The 16,264-nt window shown below is 41.9% G+C and overlaps 1 protein-coding gene across 1 annotated transcript; it reads right to left on the bottom strand.

The window, feature by feature from the left end:
• Positions 1-5,073: 5,073 nt before the first annotated feature.
• On the bottom strand, positions 5,074-15,703 carry tas1r3 (taste receptor, type 1, member 3; the record flags this gene model as incomplete). The annotated part of the gene is made up of 9 exons (XM_080846740.1): positions 5,074-5,646; positions 6,001-6,371; positions 7,033-7,153; positions 7,963-8,163; positions 8,600-9,022; positions 13,338-13,694; positions 14,199-14,499; positions 15,183-15,318; positions 15,649-15,703. 9 exons carry the CDS (start codon positions 15,701-15,703, stop codon positions 5,074-5,076), a joined length of 2,538 nt encoding a protein of 845 aa, XP_080702866.1.
• Between the last annotated feature and the right edge of the window lie 561 nt (positions 15,704-16,264).

Below are 16,264 nucleotides of genomic sequence, written 5' to 3'. Positions count from 1 at the left end.
ATCTCTACAGGAATCCTTTCCCTGTCATCAGAAACTTATAATTACATTTGCATGCCAAAATCAAACAGATTACTTTGACATGTTAGTTTGCCTCATATGAATCCAATACTTTCCATGTTGTCAGAAATGAAATTACTTCTTACATCGTAAACATGTATAAAACGAAACGTGCATTTTACAGATTTTTTTCAGATGGCAACATACAAACCATTTCTTGCATTTCTTTTCATGTAGCCTATTATAAAAAAACCTAGATAGAACAACACCATGAATTGTATTTCTGAAGCTTCGGGAAATCATTTGTCATTGTAACAGTGTCAGTTTCAGTAAAATGTTAAATCATATCAGGTGTCTGAAAAGTTCTTGTTTTTAATTTCCTACCTGTAACTGTGACTGTGAGGGTCAAGTATCTGAAGCTGTTAGCTTGACCTTCACATATGTAGTACCCCTCATCCTCCTTAGTCAGGTCTGATATGAGCAGGGAGAGATTTCCAGGGGAATCCTGATTAGTCATCTGAATCCTGTCTGCTGGTTTAGTTGGATCAATCTTCAAACCGTCTTTGAACCATCTGATACCCTGAGGTACAGCCTGAAGATCAGTGCAGGAACAAGGCAGGAGAACAGACTCTCCAGCGGATTTGGTGACTTCCATTGGTGTCCAATCCTGCAGATTGCAACCTTTGGAACCACAAAAGGGTTTGGATTACTCCTCACATATAGATCCAAAAATGTCTCAATGCATTTATTCAACAGATGTGTTTTTGTACAGTATAATTCATAATCATGTGATTACTTCTTGCTTGTTTGACAAAAATGGAATTATAATAGATGTTGGTTGTGCAAGACAGAATGGGTATGTAGCAGCACATAACACAACAATATAAATAGCATATTATTGAATTTAGCAAAGATGGTACAATTTGTTCCATCACAGTTTCATTGATCCTTGTAAAGAAGGCAACACAGAATGAATGCTCTCCTTGAAAGTATGCAGTTTACATACAAAGTATGTACAATCTGGAAGTGTATGAGTAGCAATGAAAATGTAGATACAGGTTTAGAAAGTCATAACTGAGCTGGGTGTAGTACTGACTCACCTGCTTCGATTCTGACCGCCCAGCACAAGAAAAACACAATCATCCACATTCTTGCTGACAGTTGCCTTTGCAGTCTCCCTCTGTCTCTCTCTCACACACACCAAGGGTGCTTGTAGCCTCACAGTCCCACATACACACACTGATGTCACAGTCCCCTCCTCATATAGTCACTTTACTCTCCTCATCTGATTGGTCATTCACAGCCATCCCCTGCAACATGACATCACGTGGAACAAGTGGTCAAGATGAGCAATAGCAAAACACTTCTGCTTTTAGCTGAACTACTGCACAATACCGATGCAACAACTAGCGGAAAAACATTTTCAATAAAACTTCTACACATGCATGACCTCCACAGACACACAGCAAATGTCACACATTTCTTTCACTTTTGAGTTGGAGCAACTAGATGGAACAGGAAAAACGTTGAACTGTTAAAGTAAAAAGAGAAGCGTGGTCAGACCGCCACATTTCCCCTCAGTTCTCACCGCATACGGAAATAACCACAAGTGACAAAGGTGATGTATGAACAGTCGTGTTTTCGCACAGAACAAAATGTTATCAGAGCTGATTTTCTTCACTTGCCATTACTTGTTTTAATGGCAATAAAGTGTACTTGACTTGACTTGATTTGAATGCCATGTGATTCTGTTATGTTTTATCGGAATAAACTAAATAAGACCACAATATTGTGGGCCTGTACTTCAAGTTACCCACAATCGCCATTGTCTGACAAATTCTCAAGATTACACTCATTAACATAAAAATTATTGTTTTCTAATTATTTTCTTTACTTTTCAAAACAAAATTGAACAAAAGTGTTTGTTAATGATAGAATGATCCACCAACAGCCCTTGCTGTGTGCGCTCTCATTCCTCATGAAAAAAGGCTGTTAGTCAGCTGTCACATGGCACAGTTGAATGAATAAGTATTTAGACAAATAAGAGATTAGTTGAGATTAGCAATGGTACTGGATACATTTTTTTAAATGATGAGACAGGTTCGATCAGTTATATACATTATATGTATATATTCTGGCATCACGATGGGGTGTGGCATTCCCCCAGACTAGGACTGTCTGCCACACCACAAGATGGCCGCCGTTCAAATTACTACATTTCCAAGAATGCATCAGGAACCACCCAGGTGTAGGAGCTTAAGGCACCTAACTGAAGGAGCACTTAAGAATGGTGGTTCATGTTGTGAGAGAGTACCTAGAGAACCAAGAGAACCTAGAACACCTGACGTGCAGGTTAAACCCTTGGTGAAGCGCTTGGTAAAAGGCTTGGTGAAGCACAACTGGAAGGAGGAAAGATAGCCCCAAGGTTGAAAGGAGCTGAACGGACCAACTGGGAACTGACATCCGACACAGGAATGTAACCAGAAGTTATGTGAATTATTTAAAGGGAAAAGGGACACATTTTGTGTTGGACTTTTGAGTTGTGTTTAAAAAACCGTCCTTTTTAGTTTGTGTGAGAAATACCTGAGTTACACCTTTTATAAGCGAAGTACCAAATTAAAAACCTTCTTTTTGACCTCCCGTACCAAATTAAAAACCTTCTTTTTGACCTCCCGTACCAAATTAAAAACCTTCTTTTTGACCTCCAATTGTGACCGATTTCTCATTTACTGCACTGCCCAACTCTGCAACCTGATACTTTACCTATATCACAGAGGAATATATTTTGCAACCTTACATTACATTATTTGGAACATTTAGAAATCTGTTTAATTCTAGTCTGGTCATTTTCTTCTCTTAATGTTTTAAAAGAAAAATGTCTCTTGCATACATTTTGTAGGAATAATGAATATTAATTTTAATCCTGACTGAAAAGAGACACAGAGAGAGAGGAAATGTATTTTTACCTGTTTGTTGCTTTAAATATATCCAGAAAATGAATGAATGCAAGTCCTCCCAGAAGCAGAAGTAGAAAAAGCACAGAGATGAAACTTGCGATGCAGAGGGGTGATGTTGTTCCACTTCTGCTTTTAACATCTAAAATTGAACAAGTACAGAAAATGTGCTTTCATTATCGCAATGCCCTGTGTATCTTAACATTTTACATATTTTGTTGTTACTGGTAGTTTTGTCAGCATTAGCTAATCCATCTTCCAGGTTATGAGAAAGGCATTCAGGTTGCTGTTATATTTTCAATGCCGACTTCCTAATAGCCTTGAGCCTTAAGTGATTACAATATGCATAATATGGTGACTAGTATTTGAAGCAAATGTTGTGCAAAAAGTGAAGCAACCAACAGGTCTAGTGTGACAGTATTTCGTTTTATACCATATATTGGAAACTCAGTCTTGGATTTGTCAGTCATGATCCAGGTTTTAATCTTTTACAATGATGGCCATCATTGTGAGACAGAGCTTGAAGTCCCACTCGCCCAGAGCTTTACCTCAAGATAATCTGCCTATCCCTTGTGAGATAGTAATTTTTGTACACTGATGTTAAGGGGTGTTACCATCTATTCAAATAGGCCATTGGGACAAGGCCCCTTTGTCTCGACCTGGAGGGGGTAGGTGAGGGCAATATCACACCTCTCTCCCAGGTCAAGACCAAGTGTAATGATGCCAGGAAATGCTTTCATGCTAGTTAGATACAAATAAGAGTAACATTTATACTAGGTATAGATAAGATTGAATTATTGACTATGACATATCCTTATTAATTATGTATCTCAAATGACCGGTCCCTTCAAGTGCCCCTGCTGGTGGGCTGCAGTACAACGTGTAAAATGTAGCCTATTTTTCATTTCGCTTTCCTCGTCTCGTGATTTCTACTCTTTTGCATAGAAGTATGTGAAATATGATTAAAGGTTTCAAGTCTGCCTCTGTATGACACATCTATAGTGGATATGATCTTCAACCCTCCATCTGGAGGCTGGCTCGCGCTTGTAGTCATCCATGTCAGACTCTTAGGTGTGGCCTTAAGATCAGCACAGGAGCAGGGAAGGTCAACACACTCTCCTGGCTGTCTCAGAATCTGAAGTGATGCACTCTGCAGAGGAGGGCAGGCAGGATTTTTAACTGCACCTGGCCCAAGGGCAGTGGCGGTTCTACATAGAATTATGCCCCGGGCGAGACCCCCTCTGAGCGCCAAGCAGGGGCGTCTGCAGCTGCAGGGGGCGCCAATTTGCCAATTCCCCGTAACGTGATATGATAGATAATAGAAAACCGCTTCGCGGCCCAGATTATTATTTTTTTTTTTTTGGTCATGCCGCCCCCCACGTGACTTGCCGCCCGGGTCGCCCATGCCTAAAACCGCCACTGCCCAAGGGTAACAGACTTCTTGGCGCAAAATAGCTAATAGCTCTTTCTGTAGTCATAGCCACTTTCACTTTCAGTATAAATAAGATTTGAGATTTTTTTTTACAGTTTTCTGAAGGTAGTAATCCTTCTTTTCAAACTCAATCACTTCACTTCAATCACTTAATCGACACATCTGAAGTCTGTGTTTTTTTCGCTTTTAATGAACCATTAAATACATTCATCTATTAAACATGTAGATACACAAATTCTCTTCTATGCAATCTCAGTATAATATATTAACATGCGTCATTCTTGTGTATCATCGAGCCTGTCTCCCTTTAGGAGATGCTATGGTCTCCTCCAGGCACTAAAGTGATCTGCCATGTCGAGCTCAGGTCTTTTCAGAAGCAGATGGCTCTAGGGGGAAGACCACCACCAGGCCAATGTGACTGAGCAAGGTAACCATGATGTGGGCGATGGACTTGTTGTTCAGGCACATGTAGATGGTCACAAAGATTACTCACACCATGCAGCAAGCCAGTTGGGTGAAGGAAGTAATCCTTCGCCGCGCCCAAATGTACTGAACACAATATAAGTGTGTGGTTTATACCTTTTAATGAACAATTAAACACATTTATACGTATCTACTGAATATTTAGTTATATCAATTCTCTTCTAGAAAATCTCATGACAATTTATTGGAACTTTGTCATCCCCTGTATCACTGAGCCTGCTCCTCTTGAGGAGACGCTATGATCCCCTCCAGATAGGCGCGGAAGTGCTCTGCCGTGTTGAGCTCAGGTCTTTTGAGCAACAGGTGGCATTTGGGGAAGAAGTAGGCCGCCACCAGCCCCATGTGACTGATCAAGGTGACTGCGACGTGGGCGATGGACTTATTCTTGTCGCCCAGGCCTGTGTAGATGGGCACGAAGATCACCCACACCACGCAGTAGGCCAGGGTGGAAATGGTAATGTCGCGCGCCATGTTGTACTGCCCAGCGGGCTTCAGGGCCATGAAGGTGCACATGAAGGAGACGAGTGCCAGCGCGCCGTTGAAGCCCAGGGCGATGCCGAAGCTGAGCAGCGGCGTCACCGGGCAGCTGAGGAACCGCGTCACAAAGTTCACCTCCAGCTCGGAGAGGAAGCGGGACAGGGAGGGGGCCTCCTGGACGAACCAGCCGCACAGGCCCGCCTGGACCCCGCAGCACGCCAGAACCACCAGGCAGGTGCCCGGACCGCGCAAAGTGTGCAGGTGAGCGGAGATCTTCTCAGGGAACTCAGTCACGCAAACAATCTGGGGAAGAGAAGGTAAGATGTGGTACCATAAATGTAACCATTTATACACCATAAATATAAGTTAGTTTGGATTGCTTTGGAATATCTGTCAAGGAAGCAAATATGCATTACTTTGTGTCTGTTCTAGAGAAGTGAGTCGCAGGGAAATGGCCAAGAGAGTGAAAATAAAAAGCAGAAGGAGAACATACATAGATTTCGATTAAAAGATCTACTGAGGCAACAAATATATTTAACAAAATGAGGAAACAAAATAAAAATAAAAGACATAGTGGAAATAAGTACAAGGTGCTTTAGGTTTAAACAATTTACCAAGGCATCACTCTGAAGTGAGTCATTTTTATTTCACTCTCACCTGTAGAGAGATGGCTAAAATGGTGGACAGAGCCACGGTGGGGAACATGGCATTGAATGGCAGCTGCAGGCGGCACACGAGGTCTCCTGGCAAGCCCAAGAAAAGCACAAGACTGGCACTGCATCCCATCAGGCACAGCAGCGACAGGAAGCAGAGCGCCCCTCCGGACGCGTTCACCACGGGGGTACCCCTGTGGCGCAGGAAGAGCACCCCGACAGCGACCTCACAGACCAGCACCAGCACCCCCGCCAGAACCAGACCCAGGCTATCGTAACTGCCCCAGGAGAGGTAGGTGTAAGTGGGGTACACACAGGAGGTACTGTGGGGGGTGGACCACTGGCCCTTTGGGCAGTTGGTGCACTGAATGTCATCTGTGAAGAACGGTGCATTGAAGATAAGGAAATGTCAGCCCAGGGTGTCAAATGTTCAGTACATTACAAGGATCTGTACAGGAATCCCTACCTCTGCCAAGGTATGAAAGTGCAGTATACCATAAATACTTGATCTATTGATTTGAATAGATTTACATTCAACAGCATACTTCCATGTGTACAGTTCCCTATTTCACTGAGGTACCCAATGCTTGTGTTCTTGGATAACATGCATCATATGTTTGTGATTTGCTGCCAGCAGTAGTCATGGATCGTCTGCTCCATACTTCATTATATAATACCACTATTAATATACTAACAGGCATTGTTTTGGTTGATAGTGCATATGTGACATGCGGGAATAAATAAAATATATTTAAAAATATAAAAAATAGTTAAATAAATGAATAAAGTTTATTATATTATTTTGTGTATGACACAAGAGTATGGCGCTGCTCTGGACTGTGTTTTCAAAGAGTGTTGTTGAGCACCTACTGTGGTAACTAATAGAGAGAGCGTTTATAATGGCTCTCTATCTTTTAACGATGAAAGTTGTCTAACAACCCTTCTGGGAAATGCACCCCAGTTTTTTAAAACAAAACATGCCAAATAGCCCCTAAATGTTCCACACTATGTCTTTTGGTTGAAGCAGACTGCGCACCGGTATTGTTCTGGAATGTTCCCTCTTTGCATGGGATGCAGTCAAAGCAGCAGGAGTGGAAGCCTTTGACGCGCCGGACCTCTCCGTCATCACAGTTTGCAGAGCAGGTGGACGCAGGCACCTGTGACAGACAGACTCTCGGGATGTGAAAGTGTGGATTTACTTTTTTAAACGTTTTTAGATTTCTTGCTCTCGGGGTGTATTCTCTTTCTTTTTCCTTGTGTGTGTGTGTGCAAGTGCGTGTGTGTGTGTGTGCATATGTTTATGTGTGTGTGCCCGTGCATGCCTGCGTTCGTGTCAGTGTATGTGTGTTTGTGTATGACCTCTCTCATGTCTAATTGAAATGAAAGCATAATATGGCTAAAATGTGGCTTCCTTATAATCACAGTATAACAACACACATCCCACAATCAGACTTTCAATCAATCTAACACATTTGAAAAGTGTAGGATGAAGTTAAAGGCACCCAGTGCAACTTTATATAAACATTCAATGAAAAATAAACATTCAATCTCTAGTCTTTTTTACACGTAGTAAGTTTCAATAACTCCATACCATTACATATCGACATTCAAGGAGCAAATATGAGACGTCGTTGTGTGGTGAGAACTGATAGAAAATCGTAAACAACAACAATCTCCGGTGGGTAGAGGCCATTTTTCCATTGACTGGAATCCTGCTTTATTTATTGGTGGCACAAATAAATAAAGAAAATGGCGGCGATTGTTGTTGTTATCGATTTTCTATCAGTTCTCACCACACAACAACGTCTCATCTTTGCTCCTTGAATGTCGATATGTAATGGTATGGAGTTATTGAAACTTACTACGTGTAAAAAAGACTAGAAATTGAATGTTTATTTTTAAGCCTCGAAAGTTGCACTGGGTGCCTTTAACTACACCATTGGGGTTCTCATTCTCAGGGGGTTACCTTATTGGGTGTTGCGTGCCACTCAATCTTCGTCTTGTTGATGGACAGGTTCCTAAAGAAGTTTCCGATCTCTCTAAAGTCCACTTTAGGCTCCCAGATCCACACCACCACATCATAGCCCAAGCTCGGGTTCCCTTCCTCATCAAACTTAAAATCAGTGCCATTTATGTCTATGGACACGTTCCTCAACTTCTCAAGCAACTAAGGAGTGTGAGAATAGAATTTAAAAAAATGGATTAGAGTTTTTGAATAGATAAGTAATTAAATAATAATACACATTTTATATCATATACCCTTGATTTATTGGAGTTTTTCTGGGGTTAACAATGCGATATACTGCAATTGTGTAACAGCTCAATGATACATCTCTCTGTTCCATAACATAAATCCTAACCAATGTGAATGTAAATATAACGTATCACTTTGCTTTTGCCCAGTCTTATTCTGTATCTTACACTGTACTACCTTCCCTTAATAGTATTCTTATAGGAAAATATGTGAGACTATATGTGCTGAATTAATAAAATACATCTCTGGAAGTACATTTTTAATCATGATTACTCAGTGTCTTGTCAAACTTAACTAATAATTGCAAGGAAACAGGAACACCGTACAATACATCAGCTTCATTAAATACCTGCCATGGGTAGATTTTGTAGCTGGACTGTTGTGGACACATGGTCGCATTGCAGCCCAGCAGGTTGTGCAGTGCGTGAGCCACACTTTTGACGGCTGCATACACACTGAAGGCGGTCCTCTCCACTGAAGGGTCCTGCACCAGGCTCATGTTGTCTGGGGAGAGGTGCCAGCACGTAGGGCATGGGTTGGCCATGGAGGGGATGTTTGCGCTGGAGTTCGGGGCGGACTGGTTGACCCTCTCCTGTTGGATCTTGTCGAAGAGAGCACTGAAGTAGGGGTTCAACAGGGCCAGCTCGTGTCTCGTGTCGGCAAAGCCCAGGATGGTGCCCACTGTGTGGATGTTGGGGAGCATGGCGATGCCTGTGTTCATCGCCCAGGCGGTGCTGCCTACCCACACCAGTGTCATGTTCTTGCGGATCACCTAACGGGGGGGGGGGGGGGGGGGGGGGGAATCACCATCCAATCCCAATGACAATTTTCCTGGTATAAAGTGTGCAGATGATCTCTAAAGTACTTTTATGAAACTTAGCTGAAAGAATATGATGCCCTAAATAAGCAATTCATGATTTCAATTTTCAGTTAGTAAAGAAATAAAGTAGTATGGAAAAAATACAGTATATATATAGAAAGAGAGAGACAGAGAGAGGCAGAGAGAGAGATACAGTATTGGGCATTCATTTCTTTCTAACTGGACTCACTGTAAGTTATAAGCCGGTTTAGCAGTTTAACTAAAGGCTTCTAAACCTGATTGTTCAAATCCTTGATTGTGATTGGCTAAAAGCCGTTGTAAAATCCAGCATTACCTTACAATTTGACCTGATTACATTCCATAGTACTGCGCAGCGAATGGCAAGGCATTCATATTAGGCCGCAAGGTGAAGCACGAAAAGTGCTTTAGAAAATGAATCCCGTTCCACTCACTGGCATCTACACAATCTTTAGCTTATAAAAAAGAACGAGTCGTGGTTAGTTACCAAAAAAAAGTTCGTCGCTGATTTTCCAGTCGATTGTCTATATGGCTTTGTTTTATGCAGAACTAGAGACTTCAGAGCGTAATAAGATTTTTGTCGGGAGCCGTGCCACGGTTCGACACGTGATCATGCTACACCAATGAGAAGGCTGCTTTTTGACAACAGAATGGAAAAATGGCGGCTCCCGTGCGGTTAGAAACATCGTTAAAGATAGAGGAAAACACTTGAACATCCTCAAAATTGGGCTAAATTAATTCTAATTAGTGCTGTATACATAGCCGCGTCCAAGAAGAACAATGAGGCAAATATACGATAATGTTATTTTTACGTTAAGTCATTTAGATCAAGTTTGACATACATGGGCATACACATTACTGACGATCTTACATGGACTGTGAACACCCAGCACACCGAAGAAATCAAGGCAAAGACTGTACTTCCTACGTCAGCTAAGGTGATCTTAACTATGAGAAATCATAGGGCTTAGATGATACACAAACAATTCCATGCAACATTGTAAGAAGTCATCACAGAAATACAATAATCATCCCAACTTTAGAAATCCAGGGAGGGGGTTGACTTTTCCTCATTGATCTGGAGCACTCACACCTAATTGTAAGCCCTGTCAGACCCTCGTTTGTAATTGTGATTAACATTAAATAAGGGTTAAATACATTATATCAGTAAGACACAGCACAAAATACAGTAGTAATAAGGATAAGTGCAACGGCCCAGTGGTTGAGAAACACTACACTAGGACATCAAGTCTGAAATGCCATCAGCGGTTGCACAGTGAAGAAAAGCCATGTAAATGCTTGAATTCTGAAGTTTGAAGTTTGCCCTTCTCAAATGCATATGTTGATACTCATGCCAATGTGGAAAAACTTCTAAACAAGCTGGGTCTTTAAAACATCACCTGATAGTACATGGCAGGGAAGGTCCACATAAATGTGCCTGACCTTTTATATGTTTACAATATTTAAAGGCATTTTCACTGGCATTTTCATATGCAAAAACATACTATGTGGGAAAACATTTACAAGGTCTTCAACTCTGTTTGTGTGTGTGTGTGTGTGGAAGAGAAGACTGGAGAGAAGCCTCGTGAAGGTGCCCAGTGTGTGCACACTCACACTCACACACATGCACATCCTCATATAGGCTGTAAGGTGAACCCTGTTTCCGTTTCAACCCGCTACACTGTCTGGCATATACAGATGTGGCAGTCATTGCTGTAAGTGTGCAGACAGATTTGCCATGCACTTTATATGTTTTTTTACAGGGACTGGCAACAGGACATGTATCATTGACATTACCAAGGTGTCATCAGCTCTTGGAACCAGTGTGTTTTCAGCCTTGATCGGAATTCAAACATTTTCTGGGTGTGACTCCACAAGTGCCTTTAATGGCAAAGGAGAAAAAAAAGACATTTTCTGTTGCATGTGAGAAAGATGAGTACCTAAAGGCTTTTAAAAGTTTAGGTACTAACTTAAACTTGGAGCAGTCAACATTTGCATTTCTTTGCCAGTATGTATGCCACTTATATGATCAGTCGGCAGCTGATAATGTAAATAAAGCTAGGTTCAAGGCTTTCTGTATGACATCATCAGCCTTGCCAGAATTATCCATTCCCCCTACCACTGATGCCCTCCATCAGCACTGCAAAAGGGCAAACTACCAGGCTGCAATAATGAGGTCCTGTCTCAAACATAATATAAGTGCTCCATCACCTGCTGGATATGGTTGGCAAATAGAGAATGGGAACTTGCATGTCACCTGGATGACTAGAAATCCGGCCCCTGACAGTGTTTTGCATGTGATACACTGTGGCTGCAAAGGTGCCTGTGAGACAGACAGATGTTTTTCTGCAGGATTGTGTTGCATAGTTGACCTATGTCGTTGCTGTAGGAACTGGAAGATAACTGTCCTGACACTGACACTAACAGTGAGGACTGAGTGTCCCTAATCTGTTATTTCTTATTCAGTTTTGTACAGTTTTATATATCATATTTCATGTTTCATAAAGAGTGTTTTTATGGTTCATTAGTGTTGTTTTCATTTGTGGAAGAATGAATGAATGAATGAACAAACAGATGGTCATTGGTATTTACAATTACTGCCTTTTATTGATACATGGAGGTTTATTTGTCACATACATAAAAATACTACTGTTTTTTCTGTGCGAGTGTGAAGAAAGAAAGATCAAGAAATATTTTTCATAAATAGCAAGAGGGAGTTTAAAGAGCAGTGTGTGAAAAAAGGTGTAATTGATGTTTTATAGTCATTGTGTGTGTTCAGGATAAGGAATGCTTGAGGAAAGAAGCTCCTCCTCAGTCTCTCTGTTCTGGTCTTGTAGCAGCAGAGACGTTTGCCTGACCTCAGTGTTTTGAAAAGTCCATGGTCAGGATGTTAGGAATCCTTTACAATACCTTGGGCGCTGGTAGGTAGGTCTTTTCTTGTAGGTCTCCTGCAGAATATGGAGAGATGCTCTGATGATTCGGTGCTGCAGTCACAGGCTGTACAGTTCCCATACCAAGTGATGCTGTCAGGACACACAGCTGATGGTGCTGAACTTCCTCAGCTGATGTAGGAAGTACAGTCTTTGCCTTGATTTCTTCGGTGGGTGTTCACAGTCCATGTAAGATCCACAGTAATGGGTATTCCCATGTATGTTAAACTTGATGTCAATGACTTAACATAAAAATAACATTATCGTATATTTGCCTCATTGTTATTCTTGGACGCGGCTATCTATACAGCACTAATTAGAATTAATTTAGCCCACTTTTGAGGATGTTCGGATGTTTTCCTCTATCTTTAACGATGTTTCTAACCACACGGGAGCCGCCATTTTTCCATTCTGTTGACAAATGCAGCCTTCTCATTGGTGTAGCATGATCACGTGTCGAACCGTGGCACGGCTCCCGACAAAAATCTTATTACGCTCTGAAGTCTCTAGTTCTGCATGCAACAAAGCCATATAGACAATCGACTGAAAAATCAGCGACGAACTTTTTTTTGGTAACTAACCACGACTCGTTCTTTTTTAGCTAAAGATTGTGTAGATGCCAGTGAGTGGAACGGGCTGAAACGAAAACCGTGTTCACCTTACGGCCTATATAGCGCATTTCATACCCAGTGTTCCATCTGGCTGTTGCGTTGCTTCAAGGGTTGCGTGGCAACGATTTATTTAGGAACTATAATTTTTAGTGGCGGAAGAATGACGGTTTATCATTAAACAATTGTTTCTTAAATTGAATTGTCTTTATTTATGAAACCATATCAAATATGTGTAGTAACAGGTTTAGAAAAGCAATAAGCCCTGCGAGTCCGTGCTTTGCGCTGATTTTAGAACAGGTAAGGGGGTTTAACGGCACTCCGCTTCGCGTCGTGCCTAACAACTCCCTTACCTGTTCTAAAATCAGCGCAAAGCACGGCCTCTTGGGGCTTATTGGTTAATTTTAAACTGTTTAAAGAGCCTTTTTGAGGGGTAAAGGCGTGATGCACTCAATCAAATCTGTTTTTTTTGTGAGTTTGAGATGTGTCCTGTTTCTGCACTGAATGAGTGCCCCTGACTGGGTTGCACTTTCAGACTGACCTCAGCCCCCGTACCGATTCAAATCTACTCACTTTCTACCCCTGATTCCGATCGTTGCGGATACCGTGTGCGGATAGAGAGTGTTCGTCTAAATGATAGGGCTATCTGTATTATGAACAGCTCGGACGCAGACAAACTAGACTTCGTAAAAACAGCACTCTCAGACTGACCTCAGTGAAGAACTGAGTGGCGGGCTGCGGGAGGGAGAAGAGCACCACTACCCCAACTTTGGTCTCTTTGATGTGCTCCAGGATGTCTTCGATGGTGGGTACGGGGTCAGTGTAGATAGGGATGAGCCCCTCATACGCCACGCAGATGTCCCGCTCCGACGCCAGGGCGGAGAACTGCCGCTGACCCTGCCGCCCGTACTCGTCTTCGCTGGCCACCACCGCCACCCAGTTCCACTTAAACTCCTTCAGCAGGTCCACCAACGCCTCCACCTGCCACTTATCAGTGGGCACGGTGCGCATGAAGGACGGGTACAGCTGCTTGTCGCTGAACTTGTCACTGGTGGCACCGAAGCTGATCTGATGAAAAGGAATAGAATTAAAATGACAGTGCTAGAGCTCCAGTTTTCCTCATTTTTTTTTTACTTGAAATGGAAATTCAAAAGAGTCCTAATAGCAACTCGATAATTTTCCTGATCTTGATTTTACATTTTGTAGAATATACTCAGAAGTACCCTACCATGTATAAATGTACTCAAAGATACAAGACACTCATATAAATGAATATACAGTGTTGCAGCAATTCCTATTTTACTACCACAGGTGGCTGAGTTGGGTTTAGTTCTGACGCATGTGGAAAAGATGAGAAGTAGAGGTGAGTCCAGTTGGTCCCTCTGACCGTTTATTGTAGAATGGTGGGTAACAAGTTGTTGCATATAAAATAAAAGATATTAAACTATGTGTGTGTATGCATGTGTGTGTGTGTGTGTGTTTGTGTTTTGTGTGTGTGTGTGTGTGTGTGTGTGTGTGTGTGTGTGTGTGCGCACAGTGCCACAAACAGCAAACCTCATAACTTCAACCAACCTGTGGTATCAGGAAGAACCCAAGCAGCTTGCTGACGACGGACACCATTTCCGAGGTGTACGGACCGACGATGGCTACCACCCGCGTGGCGTAGTCCGTGTAGTTGCACCTGACCGCCACCTCCTCCGTTGAGCCCTCACTGAGGAAGAGCAGAGTTGGCTTCATGATCACGGCCGACTGCCCGCACGTGTCGTAGGTCTCAAAGCCCAGCCTAACACCAGGGAGCACGCTGGGGTCAGCGTTTATGTAGTCCACCGAGAACTTCATCACCAGGGACAGAGACAAGCCGAAGCTGTCGAGTCTGACGAGATAAACACACATGAGGCTATACACTTTGGAGAAGATTTATGATACAATTTATACATTTTATATCTCACACATGAAGTACTAACGTTATGGAACACAAAGTTATCGAAAAGTAAACTTACATGAATACATTTAAAGAATAAACACAAATGTCTTTAGCTTTGGTTAATTGTTGGAGCGTGAATCAATGAGTTAAAGAGCTTATATTTAGTGTTTCATATAACACTGGAGAGGAGACACATACATTTTCATACATGGCCATGACAATAGGAAGACAAGTATGATCATCGGATCTTTCCTGATAAAGAGTGTACCATTATAAAGCCTATACTGCCACAATACCACAAAACTACCTCATTCACTTCTCTTTACTTATTACCACCACTAATACTTACACGTGCACTTTATATATTTCATATATATCTACACTTCCTACCTCAATTGCTGCTAGCCCCAATTCTGTTCATATTTCATACCTAACTCTTACTGTATATATCTTATTTATTCACTTATTCCACTTTACATATGCACATACTCTGCACTTTTATTGCTATTTTGCACTTCTGGTTGGATGCTAAACTGCATTCCGTTGTCTCAGTACTTGTACTCTGTGCAATGACAATAAAGTTGAATCTAATCTAATCAATGACTTTAGATCACATAGCCGTGGTGATTTACCTGTTACACTGTATGTCATCAGGCTCCTCTCGTTCGCTCAGATTGCTGGAGAGCTCATTAATGGGGAAGAGTCCGCCAAGGAGAATGTCTCCTGGAGATCTGAAGAGATCGGTGCTGATGTTCTGCAGCCAGTCAGCTAACCCCACATTCAGAAAATATGTAAAAAAAAAAGGAAATATATCAATATATCATATGTCAAATAAAGGCAAGGCAAGGCAATTTTATTTGTATAGCGCATTTCATGCACATGTGCAACTCAATGTGCTTTACATCAACAATAACAGAAACAATAAAGAATTAAAATAAATTGATAGAAATTAAGAGTAAATGAAACATGCCAAAAGGAGATGACAAACATAAAAACACAAGATATGACAAGAAAGCACCTGAAGAACAAAATAAACAGATTTACTTACATACTTTTATATATATGTATATATTCTTTTTTATTTGCCTGTTTCCTTACCACTGCCCATTGAGCACATAGACCACAGCAGCAGCACACTCGTCTGGCCCGCCATCCTAGACATAACAGAGAGGGAATGACCTCAGGATCACTAGGATCATATGAGGAAGTCTCTCATGCAAATCACGACACTGAAAAGAAGACCAATAGTTCATGGAAATCAAGCTTCCTCTGCCACGCCCAGTGTTTGGGTTGTGCCGTATGTTAGGTAATATGTTTTGACCTGCAGTTGACCTCCGAGAGAAAAAGAGAGATATACAATTGAGGTTTAGGAGTAGTAACTGCATAAATTCGAGAAAATTACAGATTGAGGCAAAGGACCACAAAAACAGTTTGACAAAAGCAAGATGCATTAAGTTATGTTTGGTTGTATTATGCTGTGTAGCGCTGTGATGTTTGTATGTACGCATAAACGCTTGTATTTTGTTCTGTGGGTTGAGTTGTTTTCTGTGCGGTGTGTTATCATTTGTCATTTGTCATTGTGTTCTCATTGTCATAAGCACATTGCGTTACCTCTTGATATGTCCAGTGACCAAATGCTGGCTGTGTATTGCCCCTGTTGCTTCCTTTCCCCTTCTGCCACACTACCCTTCACCCTTCCCCCCTTCCCCCCGTC

Source organism: Sprattus sprattus (genome assembly GCF_963457725.1).
Source record: "Sprattus sprattus genome assembly, chromosome: 10".
NCBI lineage: Eukaryota > Metazoa > Chordata > Actinopteri > Clupeiformes > Clupeidae > Sprattus > Sprattus sprattus.
The sequence above is the reverse complement of the archived record's forward strand: the minus strand, read 5'-3'. Positions and strand labels throughout refer to the sequence as shown.